This window comes from Stigmatopora nigra, chromosome 2 (genome assembly GCF_051989575.1).
Source record: "Stigmatopora nigra isolate UIUO_SnigA chromosome 2, RoL_Snig_1.1, whole genome shotgun sequence".
NCBI classification, from domain to species: Eukaryota; Metazoa; Chordata; class Actinopteri; order Syngnathiformes; family Syngnathidae; genus Stigmatopora; species Stigmatopora nigra.
Genome location: NC_135509.1, coordinates 6425864 through 6452500, shown reverse-complemented (window position 1 = coordinate 6452500; position 26637 = coordinate 6425864). Strand labels below are relative to the sequence as shown.

The 26637-nt window shown below is 38.9% G+C and overlaps 3 protein-coding genes across 3 annotated transcripts in view; 1 reads left to right on the top strand and 2 right to left on the bottom strand.

The window, feature by feature from the left end:
* The window catches only part of LOC144183026 (ELKS/Rab6-interacting/CAST family member 1-like), a 22505-nt gene extending 9575 nt beyond the window's left edge, over positions 1-12930 (bottom strand). The window contains exons 1-15 of the mRNA XM_077710299.1: positions 12573-12930; positions 10697-11464; positions 9828-10016; positions 6921-7212; positions 5518-5645; positions 5368-5442; positions 4343-4498; positions 4102-4269; positions 3859-4026; positions 3614-3751; positions 2288-2428; positions 2042-2182; positions 1054-1247; positions 768-779; positions 220-355 (exon numbers count right to left, since the gene is read on the bottom strand). Of these exons, the coding sequence (XP_077566425.1) occupies positions 220-355; positions 768-779; positions 1054-1247; positions 2042-2182; positions 2288-2428; positions 3614-3751; positions 3859-4026; positions 4102-4269; positions 4343-4498; positions 5368-5442; positions 5518-5645; positions 6921-7212; positions 9828-10016; positions 10697-11254 (2496 nt within the window). The 5' untranslated portion in view covers positions 11255-11464; positions 12573-12930. The remainder of the gene's footprint in view (positions 1-219; positions 356-767; positions 780-1053; positions 1248-2041; positions 2183-2287; positions 2429-3613; positions 3752-3858; positions 4027-4101; positions 4270-4342; positions 4499-5367; positions 5443-5517; positions 5646-6920; positions 7213-9827; positions 10017-10696; positions 11465-12572) is intronic.
* A 1863-nt stretch (positions 12931-14793) lies between these two features.
* Positions 14794-19233, top strand: LOC144188076 (uncharacterized). The gene is made up of 13 exons (XM_077710664.1): positions 14794-15887; positions 15952-16108; positions 16178-16389; positions 16465-16576; positions 16818-17047; positions 17197-17311; positions 17409-17578; positions 17645-17739; positions 17969-18099; positions 18496-18685; positions 18762-18903; positions 18972-19071; positions 19137-19233. Exons 1-13 carry the CDS (start codon positions 15837-15839, stop codon positions 19205-19207), a joined length of 1776 nt encoding a protein of 591 aa, XP_077566790.1. The 5' UTR covers positions 14794-15836; the 3' UTR covers positions 19208-19233.
* A 2341-nt stretch (positions 19234-21574) lies between these two features.
* Positions 21575-26044, bottom strand: zpax1 (zona pellucida protein AX 1). The gene is made up of 21 exons (XM_077711523.1): positions 25900-26044; positions 25743-25819; positions 25568-25660; positions 25348-25472; positions 24961-25104; positions 24828-24896; positions 24593-24757; positions 24418-24514; positions 24142-24359; positions 23909-24065; positions 23591-23799; positions 23417-23534; positions 23145-23344; positions 22963-23077; positions 22733-22902; positions 22570-22670; positions 22375-22499; positions 22120-22309; positions 21912-22053; positions 21726-21852; positions 21575-21661 (listed from the first exon to the last, which is right to left on the bottom strand). Exons 1-21 carry the CDS (start codon positions 25917-25919, stop codon positions 21594-21596), a joined length of 2730 nt encoding a protein of 909 aa, XP_077567649.1. The 5' UTR covers positions 25920-26044; the 3' UTR covers positions 21575-21593.
* Between the last annotated feature and the right edge of the window lie 593 nt (positions 26045-26637).

The window sequence follows — 26637 nt, the reverse complement described above, 5'->3', positions numbered from 1 at the left end:
ATTTGGAAACACATATTTTTATTGGTTCTAAGTCATCATCTATTATACTAAAATTAGACATTATTCAGTATAACGCAGAGTGTGTTAAGGGGAGAGAGCGAATATTTGTTCGGAATTTTCCTCATATCTCAAATTTCTCGTATGTTGGGGCATACTTGTATGTCAAAGTATTACGGTGTTGTGAAGTTGTTTTCTTTTTTTTGACAGCTATTTACTCACCTTGACCTGTAGAGAGCTCTCGGACATATTGTCCTCGCGCTTTTTGGCTTCATCCATCAGTCGGGCATTTTTGCTCTTTTCGACCTGCTCTTTGTGCTTCAAAGATGCCACTTTTTTGGTCTGGTCCTTCATTTGCCTACAGGGAATAAAAACAAATCACAAGGATTACTGGTGGGGAATCATGTGCATTCCATTGGAAAGAATCTTAGTGGCTTAAATAAAAATAAATTAAAAAAAAAAAAGATTTTCTGATGTGTAATAGAGGGAAAAAAAAGAATGTTTCTGGGAAGCAGGCCATTTTATTCATGCATCCCTGTCAGTAACAACAAAAATGGCTATTTTTTTTGAGTATTTTTCTTTAAAATCACAGCCAATTGACCTTCGTGACCTTCAAAATATGACACGACAATTTTTAAATGTATTACACTACCATCTCCAAAATGAATGGAAAAAAATTGAAAAAAAGTCATGCTTTGGCAACAAAAAATGCAGTAAAATGACGACAAAAATGGTCTAAACAAGCCAAAAGGGGGTTAAGATGTACTTACCTGGACGCCAAACTTTTAGGGTGAAGGATTCCCATTATAAAAAGAGAAAAATGTTTTAAAAAGATATATTAGATTAGAAAGAAAGTTTCATTAAGCAAATGTATTCATTTAACACTTTGTGTTCCGGTGCTAAACATGTTAATTTATTCAGTGCTGGTGAAAAGTTTCACTGAATACTGCCATTTAAAAAATGGAGTGTTCTTCTTCGGCCAATCAGATTGAGGAATGCTCGTGGTAGAAAAACATATAGGCAGAGAGAAATTAAATTCAAGAAATGAAGACCCACCCTTCTAGCTCATTGATCTTCTTGTCTTTGTCATTTTTCTCATTTTCCATTTCCCGCAGGATCTCCAGGAGGCGGTCCACCTCTGCTTGTGCTTTCCCAGAATCCTCTTTGTGGCGGACCACTTCCTGCTCCAAGTTCTTGATCCGCTCTGCCAGCTCAGTGTTGGCTTGAGCCTCCAAAGTTGCATTCTGAGCCTGGTAATGACAGAGGAGAAACAAAAGTATTTTTATGAAGGAATCCCCTTCCCAAAACAAGAACATCTCATCTCCTTTCCTATTGGCCACCATAGACATCCAATTCACTCTATTGCGTGACCGGACATTTGGTCGCTGGTCTTTTGGTCGCCGGTCAAATGGTGACAGGGAGTTTACTGTTGAAACCAGCTCTCAAAATTATGTTCATGAGAGAGAGTTTAATATCTAAGTATTGTATAATATCTAAGTATTGTTTAATATCTAAGTACTGTTTAATATCTAAGTACTGTTTACTATCCAAGTACTGTTGACCATCCAAGTACGGTTTACCATCCAAGTACTGTTTACTATCCAAGTACTGTTTACTATCCAAGTACTGTTTACTATCCAAGTACTGTTTACTATCTAAGTACTGTTTATTATCCAAGTACTGTTTAATATCTAAGTAATGTGTAATATCTAAGTACTGTTTAGTATCTAAGCACTGTTTAATATCTAAGCACTGTTTAATATCTAAGTACTGTTTAAAATCTAAGTACTGTTTACTAGCCAAGTACTATTTACTATCCAAGTACTATTTACTATCCAAGTACTGTTTAATATCCAAGTACTGTTTAATATCCAAGTACTGTTTATTATCCAAGTACTGTTTACTATCTAAGTACTGTTTAATATCCAAGTACTGTTTAATATCCAAGTACATTTGACCGGTGACCAGAAGGGACCAAAAGAACGGCGACCAAACATCCGAGCACCATCTATTGACATCAATTTCTACTAGTGATGAATCTTACTCTCTTCAGATGGTTATCCAATTTCAGGCACTCCTCTCTTTTCTGCTCCAAGGCAATCTCCAAACTTTTTAATTTAGAGTCTTTCTTCAAGCCAGACGAGGCCAGCGATGACGCATGCTCCTTCAGGTCCAAAAGAGACGTCTGGGCAAACACAAACAAAAAAAAAACAGTAAACAAATGTATTCCAACTTATTAAAAAAGGAAGACAGCATTGAACCGCCAAACTTGGAGCTACTTGTTTATCACCTCTCTATCCGACAAGTCTCCTTGCAACAAACTGAGCTTCTCCTTCAGCTCTTTCAACTCCTTCTTGTTGCAGTCCAACTCCTCCGTCTTTTCTCGGTCGTCTCTGTCTCGCTGCTCCTTTAGTCGCTCGATGATTCGCTCCTATCAACCAAGGGTAGACAAAATCAAACAAGCACGCTCCAGACATCGTTGTATAAAAATAGAGTCTTTACAAGAGTCAAAATGGCTGCCAATTTTCCAACTTGCAATGTAGGGTTGCCAAGACGAATTGCCAAGTAGATTATCAAACTATCTTAATTATTAAAAGCTACTTTTTGACCTGATAACTTTGACTTTGGTTTATTTAATAAGGTACAGCACATATTAATGAACATATTTATATTAATGTTAATGAACATATATATATGTAAATATGTAAGATTGTAGCCAATGGCTAATTTCTATCTTTAGTCCCGAGTGTAGTTTAAAGATAAACAATAACACGTACTAGACACACATACACAAACGTAGCACAGTTTTAGATAGTATTCTGTTCACATTTTTTTTGTCTATTATCCAGGCTTTAAGATGATTGGCCAAGAGGTTTAGCGATGGGAGTTAGCATATGCTAATTGTTATTGAGTTTTAGGTATGAAGCAATAAGGTGATTTGGCTAAGTTAGCATTGTTTTAAAAGGGAACTACACATTCACCTCTAGAGCCAGCCTTTATTGATGTGTTGGATATTTTTTTTGTACAAAATATTGCAGTTGAGAGGGAATTTGTGATACCAGAATCCAATACTCACCATTGGTATGTATAGTAAAAGATGAAAAAAAATGGATCAGGTCGGAATAAAAAAATTAAAATATGCATTGGGAAAAATGGATATGAGCAGCCATTTTGAGTCAATCATTTCCCTTGTTCATCCATTTTTTTGGAGCAACGTGTTTATAGTGTTCCCTCGCTTATCGCGGTTAATGGGGACCGGGACCACCCGCCACAAGTGAATTTCCGCGAAGTAGGGATTCCCCTTCAAAAATGCTTAATTTGAATTTTATTCAATTTTTTTTTATTTTAGATATTTTTTTATTATTAATATTTTTATTTTTTTTTATTTTTTTTACCCCCCTGTATACAGTACACAATATAGAATACGGGTAGAGAGAGTGAAATTCATGTTATAACTAAAAAAAACTGTAAAATATGTTGTTTCAATGTAATATTTGTATTTTTTTTTTTCCCCCAAAAATCCACGAAGCTCTGAGTCCGCGATAGCTGAACCGCGAAGTAGCGGGGTAACACTATTATTTTCACCTCCATGAGCTAATGTATAGCTAGTTGGTACCTTTTCAGCAAGAGACTCCTCCAACGTGGTGAGGGCAGTATCAGTGTTGGATGTGTCGGCCTGTAAGGACTTAACTCTCTCCTTCAAGCTACTCATCTGCTTCTCTTTGTCCCTCAATTGTTCCTGAAGGTTCTCAATCTACAAAGGGAAACACTCAGTAAGTTTTGGCCTGTCGCCCTTAGGAGAAAGTATGTAATCTGAACTTTTTTGGGTGTTAAGATAATAAACTGTCAAACGGAAATGACCTTCTTCTGCAGCACGTTGACTTTCCGTTCCTTCACTTCAAGCATGTCTTTGAGATCGTGGATTTCTCCACTAAGTGTGCCCTTCTCTTCAGACACTTCTTGGATTTGCTTGCTTTTCTTATTCAGTGTGGCTTCCTTTTCTTCTAAGCGGAGGCGTAAGGCATCCACCTAGCCAGAAAAATAAGAGAAAGAAGACGCTAGTACTGAATAACCCGAGCTGTGGTTTGAGTGGGTAATTTGTACCTCGGTCTGTAAAATGGCAGCTCTCTGCTCCTTGGCAGTGAGAGACTCCTTGAGGACCTCAATGTGTTGTTTGCTGTCTGAAAACTGATTGGTGAGTGTCTCCAGTTTGGTCTGAAGGCCAAGAAGTTCAGTGTCCTTCCTGGAGAGGTCTTGCTTCACCTGCTCCATCTGGAGTGACCGTGAATGCAACAGATTTTACAGTAGAAATGTGGGTAACTCCTTGGTGGACCTAAATTCAGACCTTGTTTTTCATGAACTTTGTGTGGCTGCGATAGACTTCCATTTGCTTCATCTCCTCCTGCCGCTCCTCGCAGCTTAGAAGTCCATTGGACTTCATCATGAGTAGCTCCTCCTCCATGTCCCTCATGTTCCGATCCATTGAGTTGATCTTTGCATCCTGGAAGTACAAAAAAATTCATGTCATGACCAATGTTCGCTCTAAGCCAGGGGTGTCAAACATACGGCACGCGAGCCGGATCCGGCCCGTGTGGTGGTGTGGTACGGCCCGGTGAAGAAAGCTGCATTGTATAAAAAAATAGGAATTTTCTTTAAAATGTGTAGTTCTTGTATGATCCGCTAGGGGCGCAGTGTTTTAGTATGTGCAGACAACATGAATTGACATTTATTTATGTTCTTATGTTATTTTCTTGTTCATAATATATTGTTCATAATGTAAAAGGAAAATTCTGTTAATAAACAATTTGATAATTTACTCATTATTTGCACTAATTATTAGTATTAGTGACTAATACAAATTTTAAAAAGTGGGCTTATTGTTAGTTCTATGTCATTTTGCAATGAGTTTACTGGTCTGGCCCGCTTGATCTCAAATTAAGCTGTATTCGGCCCGCAGACCAAAGTTTGACACCCCTACTCTAAGCACTACTCTCGTCTTCTCTGCGCAGCAGCAATCATATGGCGCGCAGTAAATAAAATCCAAACTTTTGAAAAACATTTTTAACCCCTTTCGCCATGGTGGCGCCATCTACATGGCAGCCAGTGACAGTAGCTCTGTCCACTCTTATGTTTTTTTGCGTTTTACAGCATGTTTTACATGAAAAATTAGAGGGAACATTGACATGCACCATGCTTATACTGGTGTGCCCATGGCGAGCAATGATGATGTCACTCACACTGGTACTCAGTGCGCTCAGGGAGGTTGTCTTTATTCCCAGACCAACAAAAAATTTGAGGGAACATTGCTAATGACCAAATAATCCACAAAATTCAGGTGCACAGAGTCCTAACTCCACCCTAAGTCCTTACCTTCATGTCGATGACTGTCTGCAAAGCCTTCGTTTTGGTGGACTCTGGTGTTGCCTCGTATCTACGATGAAGTTCCTGTCAATAATCAAGAGTTACTGACTGTATTTAAGTTGTATTGTTTTTTTTAATTTCAATAAAACATGGCATTACTTCTCTCAACGCCCCCATCTCTCGGTCTCGTTGATCGAGTAAACTTTCAAGGTGGTGCCGATGCATTTCTGCATCCGCCAACCTCCTGGTGCGCTCTTGGTCCTCCTCTGACGCTTTAGCAGATGGGCCTAAAAAAATAAAAAATAAAAAAAAAGACAAACCATTTTTAATTTCCTGCTTATATAACAGACAATGTGTGCTCATACTCAATAATAAAGACATAACAGCATGGTAGAACTCTCCAAAAAAAGAATTGTTGGGAGCATACAAAGTAAATTAGCTTCATTTTTTTTGGGTGGACCAAAGAATTCCAAATAAATGTCCTATTTGAATAAACTTTGTGTCTCATTTCATTTGTTGTGTGTATTTAATTTACCTCAAGCGGAGTGTTAATTAACAGCTTGCAAACAACCCACGTTAAGACTCTCCGAGGACGGCTAGCTATCAAGCTATCTGCCAAACTGACATAAGGCTGGCATGATTAGATATGTCACAGGTGATTACTGAGTTCCATTTTTTTTTCTCCATCATATAATACTCCAGGGCTATGTAGATATTTTCAGTACCGTATTTTCACGACTATAAGGCGCACCGCATTATAAGGCGCACCCCCAATGAATGACATTTTTTCCATATATAAGGCGCACTGTATTATAAGGCGCACTGTCTATTTTAGAGAAAATTTAAGACTTTTAAGTGCGCCTTATAGTCGTGAAAATACGGTAATTGCTATTGACTTCCAGGTATGAAGCCCTCACTACTTTATAGTCACCTCTAGAGCCAGCCATTGTTGATGTTTTGGATTTTTTGGTATAAAATCTTGCAGTGGGGGAGGAGCTATACGATGGAAGATTTTGTAAACCAAGATGGCATCTGCATATTTAACAGTATTGTTTCAGTTCAGGCCTTTGTGTTTTTTTTAATATCCGACAGTGGTGGTTTTTCGTTTTTTGGTTTTCTGTTTTTTCCATATATAAGGCGCACTGGATTATAAGGCGCACTGGATTATAAGGCGCACTGTATATTTTGGAGAAATTTTAAGACTTTTACGTGCGCCTTATAGTCGTGAAAATACGGTATATTGTAAAAGTCACCCACCTTCAGTGAATGCAACATAATATTCCGTCTTCTATAGCAAGAGTTGAAAACAAGCTATCAAACTATACTGGCAAGGATTTTGTCATTTTGACAGACAGCCTCATAGTTTCCCGACACATCATGAAGGCATAAAAGCTGCAATCTGAAGGACCAGACGAGTGCTTTCCCTCGTCGGGCGGCCATAAATAACTTCAAGGCGCACTGGGTCGGTTGCCAGGAATCAGTATCTCGCACTAGAAAATCCTTAGCTAAAGCAATGCTGTAAATAAAAAAAGAATTGTTCTTTTTAAAGCTTAGCCATCTACCTTTGCTTTGTAACATCTCCAGGAGTTTCCTGATGGATTCATCGCGAGCTCCCAGGGTTTGTTTCTGTGTGTCGATTCTCATCTCCATCTCCTCCAAAGTTTTCCTGAGGAGAAAAAGCTCCTTGGCCTGCCGGTCGTGCTCACAATGGAGTCGTCTGAAGTTTTCTTCGGTGGGTTCTGAGGCTAGGGCCAAGTCTCGGCTTTGGCTGGCGGGGTCTTGTTGGAGAAGCTGGTTCAGGTCTCTTTGGATCCTTAGTTCGTCCTGGAGAGCCTGAACGGTCATCTGGAGATGCTGTGGGAGGGATAACAATAAATAAATAAGGTGAGGCAGTGGAAAATAATCCAATGGCAGTCTATGAGTTAACAATTGCGCACTACTCTCGGCTTCTCTGCGCAGCAGCAATCATATGGTGCGCAGTAAATAAAATCCAAACTTGTTTTTTTTATTCCTTTCCCCATGATGGCGCCGTTTACATGGCAGCCAGTGGTAGTAGCTCTGTCCACTCTTATGTTTTTTTGTGTTTTACAGCATTTTTACATGAAAAATTAGAGGCAACATTGACATACACCTGCTAAAACTGTTGTGCCCAAAACGAGCAATGATGATGTCACACTGATACTCAGTGTGCTCAGGGAGGTTGTAATTCTGCCCAGACCAATGAAAAATTAGAGGGAACATTGGTTAACATAGATCAAAATGGACAGACTTTAGCCATTTATCTGTTTATCTTTTCTCTATTTTGAAATAGATGACCACCTTCTCTCACGTAATAACGTTTTGTCTTTATCACCTTGCAGTTTTGTGCATGTCAAGTCTAAATTGTGCGCATATAAGCCGTAACCTCGATTCAGTTGTTATTTTTGCGTGACAAATATGGCTTATATGCGAGAAAATACAGTATATGATCGGATCTGAGGCTAAATTATTTTACAGGCTAACTTTCAAAGCTAAAAAATGCTAAATGGCTACTATGGTTGAGGCAACTAATGACTCGGGAGCGGTAACGACGTGAGGAAATGTGGCCTGACGGTGTGACATTGCACACCCAGAGAAAAGCAAGTGGCGAAACCCAATCAGGCTAGATCAGGGGTGTCAAACTCCCTTTGGTCTGCGGGCTGAATCCAGCTTAATTTGAGATCAAGTTGGCCGGACCAGTAAACTCATTGCAAAATGACATAGAACTAACAATAAGCCCACTTTTTTTCCACCAATTATTAGTCACTAATACTAATAATTAGTGCAAAGAATGAGTAAAGTATCAAAATGTTTATTAACAGATTTTTCCTTTTACATTATGAACAATATATTACGAACAAGAGAATCACATAAGAACATAAACAAGTCAATTCATGTTGTCTGCACGTACTAAAACACTGCGCCCCTAGCGGACAATACAAGAACTACACATTTTAAAGAAAATTCGTATTTTTTTTATACAATGCAGCTTTGTCCCCGGGCCGTACCAAACCACCAGACGGGCTGGATTTGGCCCGCGGGCCGTATGTTTGACACCCCTGTGCTAGATGGTGGCATTTGACGCCGGTCTGAAGACACACGCCTTTTCACAAGACAGAACAAAGAGACAAGTCTATCTGGCTTGGTTTCAAACCCTGTTTGTCGTTTCTCCCACTTCTTTCGCTCACTCCTTGACGTTGGCAACACAATGTTCAGCTTCCTTCTCATCTCGCATTCAATTCTTTTCGCCTATCTTCGCGCTTCCCCTCATTTTATCGCCTTTCCTACCCGTGACTGCCGCTGACTCACTGCCGTGATGGCACCGCTCCCCAATCCAAACCAAATTCCGACTTTCTCACCTCTATTACGATCTATAAATGGCAAAAACTGTCAAATAATATACATTAATTGAAGCAATATTTTATGGGGTTTAATCGACAAAAAGATATGTCCCCAATTTTGGTGAACAGTGTAGTCCAGCCTGCCGTTTTTATCTTTTGAATAACGAAAGAAAATGTTCAAAAGTGTATATTAGGTATATTACCGTATTTATTCGAGTATAACCCGTGTATAACGCGGACCCATAATTTGTGAGTTTATATATATTTTTTATGCAAAAAAGGAGCATATTTAGTTTAGATGTATTTTTTTAAATACAAATTAGGAACACTAGCAATCAGTTGTTTGATTTTTCTTTGTGTAATGGCAATTTGTATTTTAACAAAATATCATATTTAAGATTTGCCCTTTATTAACATTACTTTTGTTTAAACTCGTTATGCACTTTATTTGTCTAAAAAAATCTGAAGAATTTTTTTTGGGTGAAAAAAAAAATCTGTGATTTTATTTTTAGGACGAAATTTACAATATCCTAAAAAAATTAAGAAAATCCCACCTTTAAATATACATAACAAAAACAAACAACTACCAATTTAAGGAAATATAGTTTTAGGCTAAAATTAAACATGCCATGAATGGAAAAAGATATGTACAAATTACTAAGAAAATCCCTAAAAAAAATAAAAATAAAATCACAACTACACAAAAAATAAACTAACAGGGACAACAGAGACTAGACATAATTACGAGAAAAAAACGAAGCGCCTTAGGAGTAGTATACATTTTTTTTGCCAGTGTGGAAGGCCGAAGTCAAACCCGACATGCTTAAATTACAACACCCACTGATTAGCCGGCAGCTGCTTAGGCATTACTAGAATTACTCCACGGTGATTCCGCGACTCGTTAGGGGCTAAATTAGCAAGATCTGCCCTTTTAATTAAGGATCCCCGACACAACAAAGATAGTTGTCTTGATTCCATTCGGTTTCCCTCCCTCTACAATTATCGTCAGTTTAGGAAAGAAGGAGAAAATAACTATTTTGGGGAATAATTAGAATGATGTGCCATGAATTTGGTAGAAAAATATGAGTTAAGTGATGCAGGTAAACTCACCTGAGATTCATCTTGAACAACGCGGTATTGTTCCTTCCACACAGAGATTTTGGATACTTCGTCTTTGCGGAGGGCTCGCTCCTTTTTCAGTTCTGGACTCCAAAATGTTTTGATGGAATTCATGGAGGAGCTCAGTTTGCTCTCTTTGATTTCCACTTCTCGCTGCAACAACTCGTTTTCTCTCAGGACCTGAGACACAATTATTATTATACTTTGAGATTTCATTAGGAAAGGTTATTGATGCAAGTTCTGAATTTTTTTGACTCTTTGGTCGAGAGGAATTTACTATTTATGGTCAGTGAAAAAAAATATCCCTATTAAGTCAATCTATAAGTCTTTTATATTAATCATATTTTTTAATGTTTTTTTAACGATTAAATGAGAAATTAATAAAATGTTAATAAAAATATATTAGATAAAGAGAAATACACTGAAAATGGCCCTAAAAACACAAAAAACATGATAAAAAATATTTTAAAAATATATCTTTTTTTGTTTTGAATTAAAGAGATGAATAAATTGAGAAATTAATAAAAAATTAAAAGTATATTTAAAAAAGATGAGAAATAGACCCAAAAATGGTCCTAAAAATGCTAAAAACGTGATAAAAATGATTTTGAAAAATATCCCTTTTTTGTTTTTGATTAAAGAAATGATTGAATAAAAAAGGAATGAATAAAATTGTAAATAAAGAACATAATTGCATCTTTTTATTCAGGCTTTTTCTTTGTTTTACTTTTTACAAGACATTAAATGAATAAATAAAACAGTATTTACTTATTTGTCTTAATTTGAAAAATTTGTTTTTATTTATATTTTTAAGAATAAGTCAGAAAATAAATACTATGCCCCGGAAAAGTGCAAAATACCTCTTTAAGTTGAGTCTGAAGGTCAAGTATTGTGTTGTCCCGGGCCTGCCTTAAAGAATGAGGTACAGTGGACGCCATGTGGTGGTCCCCAAAAGCCAAAGCGTCACCCGCCATCAAACCCGCGGGCAACACCACACTCGAAGGCACCGAAGTGGAGATGTTAGGCGTACTCCCGGCTACTACGCCACTTCCAGTGCCACCGCCGCTGCTCCTCAAGCCATAGGTCACCCGCTGCCGCCCCATGGGGGTCACGGCCACACCCGAGTTTTTGGGCAGGTGCTCCCCCAGGGCCACTTCGTTATCACTCAAGTACATCGGTCCCGAAGTGGCATACGCCGCGTTGAGGGATTGGATGTTCTCCATGGATAGCGTCTTACCCCCGGCGCCTCCAGGACCGCCTCCGCTGCCCCCCGTGCTATTGGTGCGCCGGTGGCCCATTCGAGGGGAGCGAGGGAGGCGAGGGGAGCGACCCGTTCCTTGATTGACACCCCCACTTGAGTCCCTGCCGCCGCTGTGGTTGGCATCGCTTCTGCCAACCGACCGGGCGCTACCGTACATGTTATCCCGGATAGATGATGCGAGAGTAGCGGTAAAATGTGGCTAGGTAGCCTTGGATGTGTGCTAATAAGCTAGCTTGATGTGTGCTTACGGTTGGGGTTGTTCAACTGGAGGCAGAAGGCACAACAATATTCATGATGGAAGAAGTTTCGCCACTTTTACTAACAGGCGGCATAAGCAGATGTCCCGTTTCCAACATTCAAGGCCGATCTGGAGAGAATAAACATTGTTTTAGGGTTAGTTGGGGTTTTGGTTGGTTTATTTGCTTTTCGACTACTGTCACTCATGCTTTCCCTTCCCTTATTGATATTTTTGGTATAGTGTGGCATTTTTTTGGATGTTTTTGTACACAATTTCTTAAAAAAAATAATTATAAAAAAAGCCCTAAGCATTTATTACTCAGACATGGCATTTTTTTTAAAGCTTATTCACATTAGCAAAATTTGCCCTTCTGTAATAGTGATAAGCAAGAATAATTGAGAAGTTTATGCATGTTGCACTAGTACAAAAACAAAAGTACACAACATTTGGTCTGTATCTGATATGCATATCGGGGAAAAAACGGGCATTTCTAATCAGGCAATAAAACGGGCATTTCCAATCAGGCAATAAAACGGGCATTTCCAATCAATCAATAAAAACGCTATTCTTATTTTGTTAATACACATTCCAACAAAGTTCTGCCAAAGAAGCCACTTTTAGTAAATGTAAAAAACATGATGTTTAACACAAAAACTTAATCTCAATTTCTTGTTGAGGGATATAAAGGGTATTTTAATGCATTTAATTTGTTGCCTAATCACCATGTTAACCCCTCAGTCAACCTGCATAGCCTTGCTAGCCTTGCTAACGTTACGTCAACGTACCGGCTAACCCCTTTTTCCTTTCAAATTATGGAATATTTCCCCATCATTAAATAAACAACTATTGCCTGGGTTTATCTTTTTCTTAAGAACTGGTCACGTTTTACCAAATCAAATGGGAGAAGGAATTGTGTAAGTGCTGACGTTTACGTGAAAACTAGCAAGGGAGGAAAAGGAGGGATTGTCCATGATAGTGGACGAAGGGGGCTGGAAAAAAACACCCTCTTTTTCCTACAAATTCATAAAAAAAACTCAACACTTGTCTGTCATTTAATTCTAAAACACTAACTCCAACTCAACACGTTATGTAAATGTCATTGTAGAGCAAAAAGGGACATTTTTCCCCAATAATCCTACAAGGGTCCGCCGTAGTAAAGACACGATAAAACAAGCATTTTCCCTAAGCGGATTTGTACGTAACATTTAGATACGCCATTATTGTGCAGTTTACATACCTGTCATTCCCAAAAATAGACGTCCAATTGGACATATGGAGGCAGGCTGGTTGGTATTTCGCAAAAATAAGCTCTCCTTTTTTTTCTCCCTTCGCCACTACCACAATAGCCAGTGGTGAAAACCTCTGCAATAAACTAGCTTTTTGTCGTCTGTTAGCATTAGGAAATGGCAAGGCTTCCCAAAAGGCTGAAACTATAGACATTCGGTAATGATTGAAGGCTATTTCAGATGCTAACAGCTCGACAGTTATCTATGAGATTTTGCCATCTTTTTTGCCAGCAGCTCACGAGAGCAAGCCAGGGCGCTTGGGTGACGTCAGCAAGCCTCTCCGTGCGCGCTCCCGACACTCCTCGCCACGCTTCTGTTTCAGCCGTGCGAGGTCACGCGCGTGCGACATTATATATATAATTGATAGGGGAGAGCGGGGTTGGGATCACATTTTTTAGTTTTATATCAATATATTCCAATAAACGTATCTTTAAATAGGCATGCATTACTTACAGATAACGTAACCCGTCGTGGGGCCAGTAACTAAGATAAAAAACAATTTAAATGTTAAGAGTAATAATTTAATTTAAAGTTGGCATCCTCATGTGCAAATCACATTTGACTTTTTTTCTCAAAACGTTTAAAACTTCTGGATTACAGTTAAGTGTTTTATATGCAACTATTTACCACTAACATACTAGAATAACGTTCTACATTATGACGTTTCAATAAACAAAATCAATTTATAATTGGTGACACAAGCAGCATGTGATATCCAATATCACCACTAGAGAGCAGTGTTCAACTATCAAAACACCTGGGTTTATTTATAAACTATCGACTACTTTATGATCGTTATGTGCATTCTTTTAAGCATTTTCAAGATACCAATGTCACATGTTTGCACTACAGTATGTTTAATAACAGTTGCATTCATATATACATGTTATAAATAGGAAATAAACAAACAAGCACAGCTGCTATATGTTTATTTGCATTAATTTGATACACCTATCATTTTTCAAAAAGTTTAAACGTTATTTCATACGTGAAATAAAACGTTTTGTGGTAACTAATCTTGCTTCGAAATTCGAACGTGAACGCGCCGTGGTTATGAGGTCATTGGGCAGTGGCGCATGCGCAGTCAGAAACCCCCTTTTCTTTTCGTTAATGCGAAGGAACTGCGTTGGATTGGATTGGATTGGATTGGATAACTTTATTCATCCCGTATTCGGGAAATTACATTGTGGCAGGTAGCAAGAGGGTGATTAGACAGAATAAACAGCATCAATCATTAAAATCATCAAATCATTAAAACATAAAAGCCGCAAAACACAAAACGAACAAGAGTGGACAAAGCTACCGTGGCCGCCGGCTGCCGCTTAAACAGCGCCATTTGGTTGCGGTAACTGAATCGGACTCAAAAAGACATTGTAGAGTTGGACAAAAACTGGAACCCCACAGAACAGCAAAGCAAAAAGCACAAAGTACAAAGCAAATCAAAGTAAATGGAATCATCAAATCATTAAAACATAAAAGCCGCAAAACACAAAACGAACAAGAGTGGACAAAGCTACAGTGGCCGCCGGCTGCTGCTTAAACAGCGCCAATTTGGTTGCGGTAGCTGAATCGGACTCAAAAACGACCTTGTAAATTGGGCAAAAACTGGAACCACACACAGGAAGTCTTCCACGAGATGGGGAACTGCTGCAGACTGTGACCAAGGTGGAGAATACGCTCTTGCAAGCTTATTTGCACAGTTACTCAGTAGTCTGAAGCTGAAGAAAACAGCAGCAGGGCAGAAAATCTCGACTCCGTCGCTGTTAGGGGCCTACAACTCTTCCATCCCATCCCACGATGGAATGGTTGGTCAGAAGCGTTGCCTCTTCTCCCAGCACTTTTGTCCAGCTCCAGACCTCCGGCGGTACCGAGGTGTTGCTCCTTCTGCTGCGTATTGTGACAGATAGTTCCATGTGTGTGACAGCGTAGGCATGGCTGGCTGGTCCCCCGAACAAAAAAGAAGTGGCCGAAAAATGCCAGGCTAACAGAACAAGGAAAGTTGGAAAACATTAAAGTAAAAAGTATAAAGTACAAAGTAAAGTAAAAAAGAATGCTTTAGGAAATATTAAAATGTCATTTAAAAAAAGATAGAAGAGCTGTAAAACATGAAAAACATAAGAGTCTGACACCCTTGGTGCAGAGCTACTGCCACAGGCTTCCGCTTGAACGGCGCCGTTCAAGCGGAAGCCTGTGGCAGTAGCTCTGCACCAAGGGTGTCAGACTCTTATGTTTTTCATGTTTTACAGCTCTTCTATCTTTTTTTAAATGACATTTTAATATTTCCTAAAGCATTCTTTTTTACTTTACTTTGTACTTTATACTTTTTACTTTAATGTTTTCCAACTTTCCTTGTTCTGTTAGCCTGGCATTTTTCGGCCACTTCTTTTTTGTTCGGGGGACCAGCCAGCCATGCCTACGCTGTCACACACATGGAACTATCTGTCACAATACGCAGCAGAAGGAGCAACACCTCGGTACCGCCGGAGGTCTGGAGCTGGACAAAAGTGCTGGGAGAAGAGGCAACGCTTCTGACCAACCATTCCATCGTGGGATGGGATGGAAGAGTTGTAGGCCCCTAACAGCGACGGAGTCGAGATTTTCTGCCCTGCTGCTGTTTTCTTCAGCTTCAGACTACTGAGTAACTGTGCAAATAAGCTTGCAAGAGCGTATTCTCCACCTTGGTCACAGTCTGCAGCAGTTCCCCATCTCGTGGAAGACTTCCTGTGTGTGGTTCCAGTTTTTGCCCAATTTACAAGGTCGTTTTTGAGTCCGATTCAGCTACCGCAACCAAATTGGCGCTGTTTAAGCAGCAGCCGGCGGCCACTGTAGCTTTGTCCACTCTTGTTCGTTTTGTGTTTTGCGGCTTTTATGTTTTAATGATTTGATGATTCCATTTACTTTGATTTGCTTTGTACTTTGTGCTTTTTGCTTTGCTGTTCTGTGGGGTTCCAGTTTTTGTCCAACTCTACAATGTCTTTTTGAGTCCGATTCAGTTACCGCAACCAAATGGCGCTGTTTAAGCGGCAGCCGGCGGCCACGGTAGCTTTGTCCACTCTTGTTCGTTTTGTGTTTTGCGGCTTTTATGTTTTAATGATTTGATGATTTTAATGATTGATGCTGTTTATTCTGTCTAATCACCCTCTTGCTACCTGCCACAATGTAATTTCCCGAATACGGGATGAATAAAGTTATCCAATCCAATCCAATCCAATCCAATGTACATCGTGCTCCATATTCCCATCGGGGCACCTTGTGGCTTTTTAATGGTCTGACCTAAAATTTATATTTATTTTTTTACCCCATTGCAAGTAACTATTAATCTGCCTCCAGAGTCAAGTTCAGGATAATGAATATTTGGTGAGTTACATAATTGAGCCCATGCTTGAATTAGTGTGTATTGAAGATTCCACCAATGAAGACACGAGCTACAAAGTTCTTTTTCCCATCATGACACCACCAGAACGTCAACCCTTTAAAGTGCTTGACAGTGAGTCACGTTATTCTTAAACCATCTCTAAAAAGAATTCACTTTGATTTGAATTTTCTTTTCAATCAGACACTGTTCCAGAGGAGAAACTGTTCAAAATATCAGTCGGCCCTTTTGCGCCTGACGTGGTTTTAGTCAACATCACATTGGTTGACGGGCTCATGTCGGTGCAGGAATGCAATAAACGAGGCTTCAATATACAGGAACAATACTCTCAGAGTACTGGCTTAAAATACATCTCACTCCAAGTTCCCTTCACGGACCCCGCTGTCCAGCAGATGGTCAGACATTTTTCTCATATGGCATTTACATGATGTACTATAAATTTAGTTATGAAATTGTGTGATTTCCCCCAGAAACGCCCATTGTTTACACTCTATTCCCTGGAAATAATGTTTGGCCTGGCGGTCCAGCCCAAGTTTATCTTTTCTCGCACTACTAAACTGGAAGCTAAATTGGCTGATGCAGGTAAGGAGTGGTATGAAAAAACAATTGTATTACAGTAAGACTCATTTCTAACAATTGCTTTTGATTGTAATGTAATAACTCTGGTATATTTGACCAATAGAAACAAATATTTTTGACAGCTGAATGAATACTATTTTGACAAATCTGCATCTAATATTTGCTGTGGTTTTAATTGGCAAACAATTTTCTCAACAAAGCAAAATTCATTTTTTCCTCATTAACTTGGTGTTTGAATTTGCAGCATTAGTTTCATTTGAACACCCATCTGAAGTCCAACCTTTAGCTACTGGTGGCTGTGACTCCAGGAACTTTTACATTCTTGTGCAATATGGAGCACAGGGCTCCAACTTCCAAACTCGTGTGGGAAAGCGTGTTTTGTCCGAGGCTCTTGCTAAGGAATACATCTTCAGCAGTAACACAACCCACTTCAGTATAGTGGTGCCATTTTCATCCCCTGACACTGTATATGAGGTATGTACTGTACTTTTTTTAAATCCATGTACTTTATATGAATATTTGAAGACTTGCTGTTACAAAAACCTGTTTTTTTCCACATGTATTTTATAGACTTGCCTTTGCACTAAATTATAACCAAAGTTGAATGTTTAAATTTTCCCTAGGCCATCGACGGGTCATCTATCCGAAGTAGACTTGACATCGCATTGATACATCAGGAAACCCAGCGTAATCTAAATGACTTCACTCTGACTTGTCTATTTCACACAAAACTCACAGGTTTGTTTTGAATGCTTGAACCTGAAAAATAGGGGTTTAGAACCACTATCATAATTGATTACATCACTTGTAAACACTGACTCTGGTATAATTTCAGAATGTTTTGCCAATGGAACCATGACTGCTCTTGCGGTGAAATTGGAGTCAGTCCCTAGTCTGAAACCCAGTCAGCTCACTCTCCTCGACCCCAAATGTGGTCCGGTTTACAGCAATGACCGCTATGCCTATTTTGTCTTCTCTGGCAGCACCTGCGGGACCACCAGGAAGGTAATGTATCGCCTGACATCTACTTTTAAACTCTGAGCTGACTCCTTTCTGATCTCCTGCCCTTAGTTTGTATCTAATGCAATGCTGTATGAAAATGAAATTGCATTACCTCAAGCTCTTCAAGGACAAAAAAATGCCTCCGATGATGAACCAGACTTTGAGTAAGTTGACAGATTAACTCTGCTTTCGTCACTTAAACATCCAAGCACATAAACATGACTTAATAGAACCTTCACTGCAACCTTTCGTAGTGCATGACACATTATAGCTTGCCAAAGTGGCCATTAAAAAAATTACAACACTAAGTAATAAAACAAATGTGTTCCATAGTCACTGTAGAAATAAAAGCTGACAATTGATATTCCTTTTTTTTTTTTGTTACTCTTTTAGTTTAAAGGTTTCATGTCACTATGTTGTCAACACGAGTCGCTCGGTGACCTTCCACACCAGATCTCGCAGGAATGATCATTATAATGAAAATGGGAAAGGAGGACTGCAAGTGGTACTGAGACTCTCAATGGGTATGTGACCACTCTTATAACAAACTTACCAAAGTGTCAAAAATGAGATTACACCAAGTATTTATGGGAGGATAATCAAACCCATATTGCATCTGGCATGCTACAGCCACAATTCACAGTGGCCTATTCTTAATCTTCCTCAGGTCACCTTAAACTTCTGTGTATACAAAACATTTAACTGGACTAGCACTGACTTTGGATATCCACCAAGGCCCAACAGTCTTGAGCATATACACCTGACTTGTTGCAATGACATGTCATTGCGCCTTTTGAAATTTATATTTGTATAGTTATAATCGTTGATTTATACTGAGTACAATATATGGCTGTTTGCCCTAATATACTCTTTTAAAAGGTGTATAAAAATATCTTGTATGCATTCCCACTCTGTTTCAGATGATTCCTACACTTCATTTTATGGTGCTGGTGACTACCCTGTTTCAAAGTATCTGCAGCAGCCCCTGTATTTTGAAGTAGCACTTATAAAATCAAACAACCCCAAAGTCTCATTGCAACTAGAAAACTGTTGGGCCACAACTGACCAGAAGAGAACATCCAAGCCCAGATGGAATCTAATCATAAATGGGTATATTCATAAAACTGTTCTGCTTGTACTATTAATGTAATTGTTTCACTGTTTCAAAGCTTATTTTTGATTTTAGTTGTGCAAATCCAGTGGCTCCAAACCAGGTTGTCTTTCATTCTGTGTGGGAAGATGACAGAGTAGCCTATCCATCCCATGTTAAACGATTTGAAGTCCAGATGTTTTCTATTGCACAAGATAGGGACAACTTGAATAAACAGGTATTTGCTTTTATACTTGGACTTCAGAATTCCCAACACTAAGGTTATTCTAATCTTTATCATTGCAGCTCTATGTTCACTGCGATGTAGAAATCTGTGACCATCAGGAGCCTCTCAGTAAAGCATGTAAGAAAAGGCGGTGCAACAATCTTGATAACAGGGTTAAAGGTGAGCAATATTTTTAATGTTAGTTAACAGTTTGGTTTAACTTTTTTTTTTCTCCTTTGTCATAGTTCAAAAGAGAGCCACTTCAGATGTTCAAGACTTCATTAAAGTCTCTTCTGGATGCATTCATGTAAACTAAAAATAATAAACTTTTTAAACATGGCATTGTTTGTGTTCTAACATTTCTGTGACTATTGAACTGATGTAAAAAAATCATCATTTTGCAGCTTTGAGCTACAGATGTGATCTTTGGGTACAAAAGAAAATAATTTTAGAATAATACCAGAGTGCTCTCGAGCTTCTGTTGAGCATGGCACATTTAGCCTATCATTCTCAAATGATAGGTTGTATTATGACTCAATATCTTGCTACTTTAACATTGGGATTTCTCAAATATAATATGAATAGTTAACCTAATTTCAAAAGAACATATTTAGTGCTTTAAACCAGCAGTTTGCTGCCTCCATAAGGGCTTTTCTTTAGTATTTTAACTAAAATTGGAAATACTTTTTGAGAAATTTTTGTAGATGACTTGAACTACTGTAACAATAAATGCTGACAAGTATAACTTTTTTTCAAAATAATTAGTGATGAAATTTCACAAATTCCATATAAAGCATCTGAGCTCCATTGACTACAACCATATCATTTTACAATCTCCAAGAATTACACGTTATTCAACTAGAACAGAGGTGCTCACACTTGCTCCAAAATCAACTTTTCAATGAGCCAACTTCCTATGATATACTTTGTTGTTAGAGTTAGAATTAAGGTGTTGGCAAAGTGGTCATAGAGGGCTGTTGTAGGTGCACCTTAATCAATGGATGTTGGGCTGAAATGAGAAACACCTAACTTCCAACCACTGATTGCATTTCTAACATACATTTGTGAAAAATGTACATGCAACTTAATGCAGTTGTGTTCAAACTTTTACCCCAATGTCTACATTTTCAAGGAGTTAGTCTTTCACAATCTATCTTTATTACAAGCCAATGACAAAGCTCAGCAATTATGTAATGATATACTTTGCATTAGACTATCAACATTTATGGAAGCTTTAATGATTCACACTAAAGCTTATTGCAGACATGCCAAATTAATAAGAGCCTCGAGAAATCGACAGAGGGGAGGGATAAAAATGTTATTGTCGTGTGATTTACTAATACCACCTGGGTGATCTACATAATGTGCACCACTGAAGTAGACAGTCGGAAAGGACCAGGATACCACATAATGTTCTGAATAACCACTCATGTCAGTAGCATATGGCCCTGGTATTTATGAATATTGAGATTTGATAACTTAAAAAGAAACTTGTCTATGAAAACAGTGTCTTACTCGTCTCGATCTCAGTGGGCCCAGTATATGTTGTTTAAGACACCTGACTTAAACTGAATTCAACCTAATCGTCTTTGACTCATAACCATGGTAAATAGTATAAAAAGGTCATGCTGCAGCCTATCCCAGCTGAATGGGCAGGGGAGACCTGAATTGGTTGTCAGCCAATTGAAGGGCATGAGATGGACAACCATTCATGCTCACACTCATACCTAGGGGCAATTTAGTGTTCAAACTGCCAACCATGCATGTTTTCGGAATGTGGGAGGAAAACAGTACACAGAAAAAGCCCATCCAAGCCCAAAGAGAATATGACCTATCCACAACCACTGTCAAAATGCTCAACTCTCGGATTTGCTCTCATAATTGATGTTACGCCTCATAGTGATTCTACACCAGTAATAAGCTAAGGCACAAACTGCACTTTGAGTTGCATTAACACAAACTTTATTTGAGACGAAAGTTTGTTTTGATATCACCTTTGTCATTCACATTAGATTATTCATCCCATATTCAGCAAATGTCATCAATGTAGCAAGAAGGTGGGAATGCTCACAGGAAAATACATTTTAGACAAATAAGTTAAAAAATAAATACATGACTATATATTAGCAGTTTTAAAAGCATTCTAAGGATTTTGTAATGTAGAACAATATAAAGGTAGACTTGAAGCAGTAAATATATTAAGGATGATATCCCATGACTAAGAACTTTCCTCAAAAACAATGATTTTTCACTTGCCACCAAGCCACTAAACTGAAATAGCCAGCTTAGATGACACAACTGAATGCATATCAAAAGGTGCTAGGATGACAAATGTACAAATCACGAGAGAACATGTATTGAAATTTTGTTTTTGGACATTCAGCCACATGAAGGTTCCTGAAAAAATGGACGTGACCAGTGACATGTTTGTTGCTTGGAGTAATACATTTTTTGGGGGGCTGTAGTCATGCACCCAAGTGCTTCAAACCAGAATTCGATAGTTAATTTCAGATACCCAAATACCATAAATTAAGATATGCTGCACTGTAAGATTACAGCACCAAGATGGAATCAATGTCATGATAAATTTCTACCTTGAGGCCGGAATTGGTCAGGACAGACTTAAAGAATCTTTACTTAAAATTCCTATTTAAGCAACAAGAGAAGACATTGCAAAAAGATATTCATTTAAGATTTTTTATTCAGAGTTCAAGATAAATTGGTCCAGATGATATGCGCCTTTGCTGGGTTGAGTCAGTGCTTCTTTGTGCTGAAATAAAAAAAAACACATTGTAAATTTTATGTTTTATGGGCTCAGTAGTAATTAGACTAACCCCTTTTAAATCCTTTGTTGCCATGAAAGCCAGTAATTCCGTGAGTGCGGCGTGGACATTGACCTCTGCACAAACCTTCCGAGTCACCATTTGTGTCACAGACCACAGCATTACAGTGGACGTAGATCTAAAATATGAGAGTCAGTTTAGATTCAGTTGCATTTGTGAGTAAATTGACCAATATACCTCATCCTTCAGAATCTCATCCTCTTTTGTGAAGGTGAACATCTTAATGGAGAAGCGCTTGAAGTGAGATGGGATGTCAACTCTGGCATCAGAGGAAACGGCGTGGAAAAGGGTGACGTAGCCATCATCTTTGTTCTCACACCTGGAAAAGGGTAGATGGCATTAAACTAATGTGGTAAGGGGGTGGAAACCAAACCAATTCACTCACGTGTTAATGATAATGTCCCAACTTGGCAGAGTATTTCTATCTTCATTGGCAGTGGCCCAGCAGCTTTCCAAAATGAGTTCCAGGGAAGGATCATGAGATCGAGTCAGCTCCACTTCAAAGTACAGAGGTTCTCTAAGGTGTTTCACAACTGGGTAATCTTCAACTTGGTAGAAGTAGTAATAGGAAGAATCTGAAAAGTTGAAATAAATTAGCCAGTGTGTTTTTTACTTTTTTTTTTAAATAATATCTTCATACCATGAGCTAGCCTCATTTGCACATCAAGTTGACCCAATCCAATCTCAGCTGAGGGGTAAGTGGTGCGGGATTTGTAGCCAAATGCAAGAGCCTGTGTGTCATTTACTTTGTAGTAGCAGGAGATGGTTTGCCTGTAAGAGTAAAGATTACAGCTGTTAAGAGGGGATTTTTTCCTATCCTATAACTAGAATTAAGGCTTGCCTATATTCAGGATCAGTAGGTGATGTATAGGAAGTAGCTTTGTTGTTATAATACAGGCCAATCTCATTTTGGTACATCATGTGGTCTTCAAGGAACTAGGGAAAAAAATAATATTATATTTGTAGTCTACTTCCGTAGGGTGTTCAAGTGAACTTACTGTTCTAGTGGTTCCACAGGAATCAACATTGAAAGAGAAATAAGCAAATCGGTCATCACTGTAGGCTGGTTTACAAGATTTATCCTTGAGGGTAAGCCATTTGGGGATGAGGTTGGGAACAGACTCCACCTTGACAGCCAAGGCATTCATGCTTCCATTTGGGTGGCAGACTGAGGACAAAATATTATTTAAGTGTGTGATAACTTATTAAAACTATATCTAGATTTTACCAGTGGTCATTAAGGGGAAGTTGCAGGCCAGGTAAAGATCAGCAAGCAGCCAATTGTTGTTTGGTTCCCAGAGCATCACATCAAGTCTTGCTCGGATTGAATTAGATGTTATGTGCTGTAAAAAAATTAAAGTGTTAGAGAATTGTTCCAAGTAGGTTATTGATTTTGGAGGCCTACAATACCTCAAAGACTGTTTCTTTGACAGCAAAGGGAACAACAAGAGTCAGGTGGGTGGCATTTTCTTGACTTTGGAATGCTTGTGCCAGCTCAGGAGTAAGTGGCTGATAACCAATCAGAGTCTGGAAGTGTTTGCCCTGGCTCCCAAATTGAACTTGGATGTAAAATTGAGTCTGATCACAAGTGCCTTGGATGGTGGGAAGAACTAGGGAGGGACAAAAAAAAAAAAAAAGTGTTAATTTTATGTTGAAAGTGTGATTTTCACCATCTTACTAACCAACGTCTTGGAGAGAGGTGGTCAACTCAGCTGGGTGGGCAAAAGGAGATGCTTCAGGATGGACCAGGAAACCAAAGACCAGATTGAGGGTGTAGGATGTAACCAGGGGCTCAGGATTCTGTCAAATATGAAAGTTATCACAAGAATGGGGAAAGTAGCAGTGGATTTACTTACATTTTTCAAGACTTCCACAGCAGAAAAGGGAACAGTCAGAGAGAAGCTCTTTGTATCACCAGGATGTCTATGTTCCTGAATCATGAAGCCCTTGGCTACACATTCTTCCAAAAGAATTGTGCCAGTGGAGAATGTAATGTTCTTCAGCTCAACATCATTAAGAAAGGTTCCTACATGGATGTTGAATAGCCTATCTTCAGCATTTGTATCTGAAAAAAGGGGAAATAATTTAAGCTAAGATGCCTATTTTGTTTATATTTACACATACTAGGCATTTATGGTTTGTTGGACAGTTTTAAGGCAGACACTGAGACTTACAGTCAACAGTTTCGGGCTGTCTGGGCATAAGAGGTGTGGTGATGGGAAACAGAATTTTGTATCTGGTATCTTCTTGGGTTCTCTCACATCGCCATAGTACTTCAAGCATAGGTTCCACTGTATAGGTCATGTGGTACTGGTAATCTGGGGCATGGCTCTGTAATGATGTATAGCCATTTTAAATTAATCATGTAGCTGGATATGAATGATACAAGAGGTGATGTACACCGAACCTTGTTGTAGCCATCAGGAGAACCAACAGGGATCTCTAAAACGATGTGAAAGTCTGTTGCTGACAGAGTGTAGCCACGTGTGGCCATTTGCCGGCGATCTAAGCGCTGTCCATTGATGCCCATGTACATTTCTAGAATTTTGACTGTTCCATCCAGAAGCGGGGTGACACGACGAGGGACATGCCAAGAGATCATGTCTTCGGTGAAAAGGACACCACCTATGAGGATAAAATAAATTAGCGCAATGAAGGAATTAATGTGATTTAATGAACTCACCTGTGGGGCAAGCAGCCATCATGTTCATTACAGTCGAACCTTCAGGTGCCTTATGGTAGATGGCAACTTTGAGAACCTCCATTGGGACCCCAGCCACCTAAATCAGCATTGACAGTTATACTCTGGTTGAATGCATGGGTGTGGAGGGTGAATTAATCATTCGGCATTTACTTACATCCTCGGTATAGGTTTTTGCTGTATTGTAAGGGCTTCTCAAAACCATACGGTTAACAGTGGTCATTGCTTCATATCCTGCACGTTCAGCCTCACTCTTCATCAAAACGACTGCTTCTGGTGTGTAGAAAGTCATCTTCCAGACGCCAAATTCTTTACTGGGGACCTGGAATGGAAGTTCTTTTTAGTTTTACAAAATTAAAAGTGAATAGTTAGTTTGTTTAAAATCCACTTACACTGGGGACAACATTCTTGGAGTGCTGCTCAGCATTATCAGGACGAGGTGGGGGCATAAAGTTTGACACCTAAAATTTTAAAGTCATTAATTTGCAGTTCTTGAACACTTGCCGACCCACAAAAGCCACCTACTTCCATGTAGTTTCTGTCACAAAGAATCTCTCTGAAGGCCCAGCGGTTGTAGCTGCATGTCTTAATTACATTATGGGTGACCAGGTCAGATGGCTTAGTGCTGTACATTCTCAGTCTGAGGCCAACGGTGAAGGTTGCATCATCCTAAACAACCCCCAAATGGAGTTAGACTTTTTTTTAAGTGGGAATATTATCTACAAAGAGGTATTTATACACAAATACTGCAGAGTTAAGACCAAGCCAATTTGAGTTATTTGCACAGGTTTAGGAAAACTGCTTACTTTAAATCTAAATTTAGTCAAGGTAATTATGCTACCAGAGGCACCATCAGTGCATTTTCTGCCACATTCTAGAGCCCCAAAAAGTATTTAAAAAAAAAAATCATACTTTGTTGTCCACATGGCAGCCCATCAATGAGGTGTAGATTCTGGTGTTACCCCAGGGATCAGATTCCATGCTGTAGCCACACTGAGCAGCCAAGGCAGGTGTTAACACAATGTGTTGGGTGCCATCTACAGGGAATAGGAAATGCCATTTAATTTCTTTATATCTTATTGCAAAATGCCAAGGCACTGAACCAGCCAGATCTAGATTTGACACTACTCACTGATAGCCTCCACTTCCAGTTGGTTCCCGATAGCCAGGGCTTTATCCAGCGAAAGCCTCATCAGGTTACCGACACAGTCAGTCCTCAAGCCATCTGCAATTGAGAACACAAGTGATTACCAATGCCAAACCAACATTACATTAAAAAAACTGATCAGTATGAATCTGTAACTTACTTGGCGGTGAATTTATCTTAGTATTTGGCTTTGCTTGACTGAGGGCTATCGCCACACCCAGTAGGCTCCATATCAATCTTTAAGAACAAAAATTAAAATGTAGACAAACTGCAAACTACTATATTGGTGCCAGCAATAAGGATAATGGTATACTTACAAATTTGCAGCATGCACCATATTGCAGTCAGTGTGAGTACAGCCACACCAAACACAACCGTCACAGGAACTGGGGCAGGTAGAAGACCAGTATGCCCCAACCAACTCTGAACTGAAGAAGGGGCTGACTGCTTTCCAGAAGTCTCACCACGTCTTTTATATCATCCAGGTGTATGATGCACAGGTGCTCTGCATCAATAATTGGGTCATTAACACACACACACACACACACACACACACACACACTTTCACACTTCAGTAAACAAATGAATTTATTTTTACTTAATAAAATTCATATGCTACTGCTCTTGCACTATACACATTTGAGATACAAGTTGAATTAACTATCATGTTTATAATTAATATCTTCTGCAATGATTTGATGCAGAAGGCAAAACAGTCCAAAAATGCAGTGAACTCAACATTTAAAGTGGGTATTTAAAATGAATGTGGGTCTTTTTTTAAAACCCTGTTGTACATTAGAAATGATGCATCTATGTTGTGCATAAAAAAACTGAATAAAACTAAATTAATAAAATGTATGGTGTATGAATTTCATAGTATTTAACTTATTGTCTACCATTGAACATGATAGAAGTGCAATTCATTTAAACTGGAAGGAGTGGCTTTGAATTGTTATTTTTTTATTGTAACTGATGAAGTAGTTCCTCCGCCCCAGCCAGCAAAAATGGATTGGACATTTTGCCCCGTCAATGGCAGCCAATGATTTAACCAAAGC

What these genes read in the sequence shown, in the direction of transcription:
- LOC144188076 (XM_077710664.1), top strand. Translation starts at nt 15,837, where the DNA reads ATGTACATCGTGCTCCATATTCCCATCGGGGCACCTTGTGGCTTTTTA. An exon ending in ACCCTTTAAAGTGCTTGACA is followed by an intron (nt 16,109 to 16,177) that starts GTGAGTCACGTT and finishes CTTTTCAATCAG; the next exon opens with ACACTGTTCCAGAGGAGAAA. An exon ending in GGTACTGAGACTCTCAATGG is followed by an intron (nt 18,100 to 18,495) that starts GTATGTGACCAC and finishes ACTCTGTTTCAG; the next exon opens with ATGATTCCTACACTTCATTT.
- zpax1 (XM_077711523.1), bottom strand. Translation starts at nt 25,919, where the DNA reads ATGGTGCATGCTGCAAATTT. An exon ending in CTGTGGAAGTCTTGAAAAAT is followed by an intron (nt 23,535 to 23,590) that starts GTAAGTAAATCC and finishes CATATTTGACAG; the next exon opens with AATCCTGAGCCCCTGGTTAC. An exon ending in CAACAAAGGATTTAAAAGGG is followed by an intron (nt 21,662 to 21,725) that starts GTTAGTCTAATT and finishes TTTTTATTTCAG; the next exon opens with CACAAAGAAGCACTGACTCA.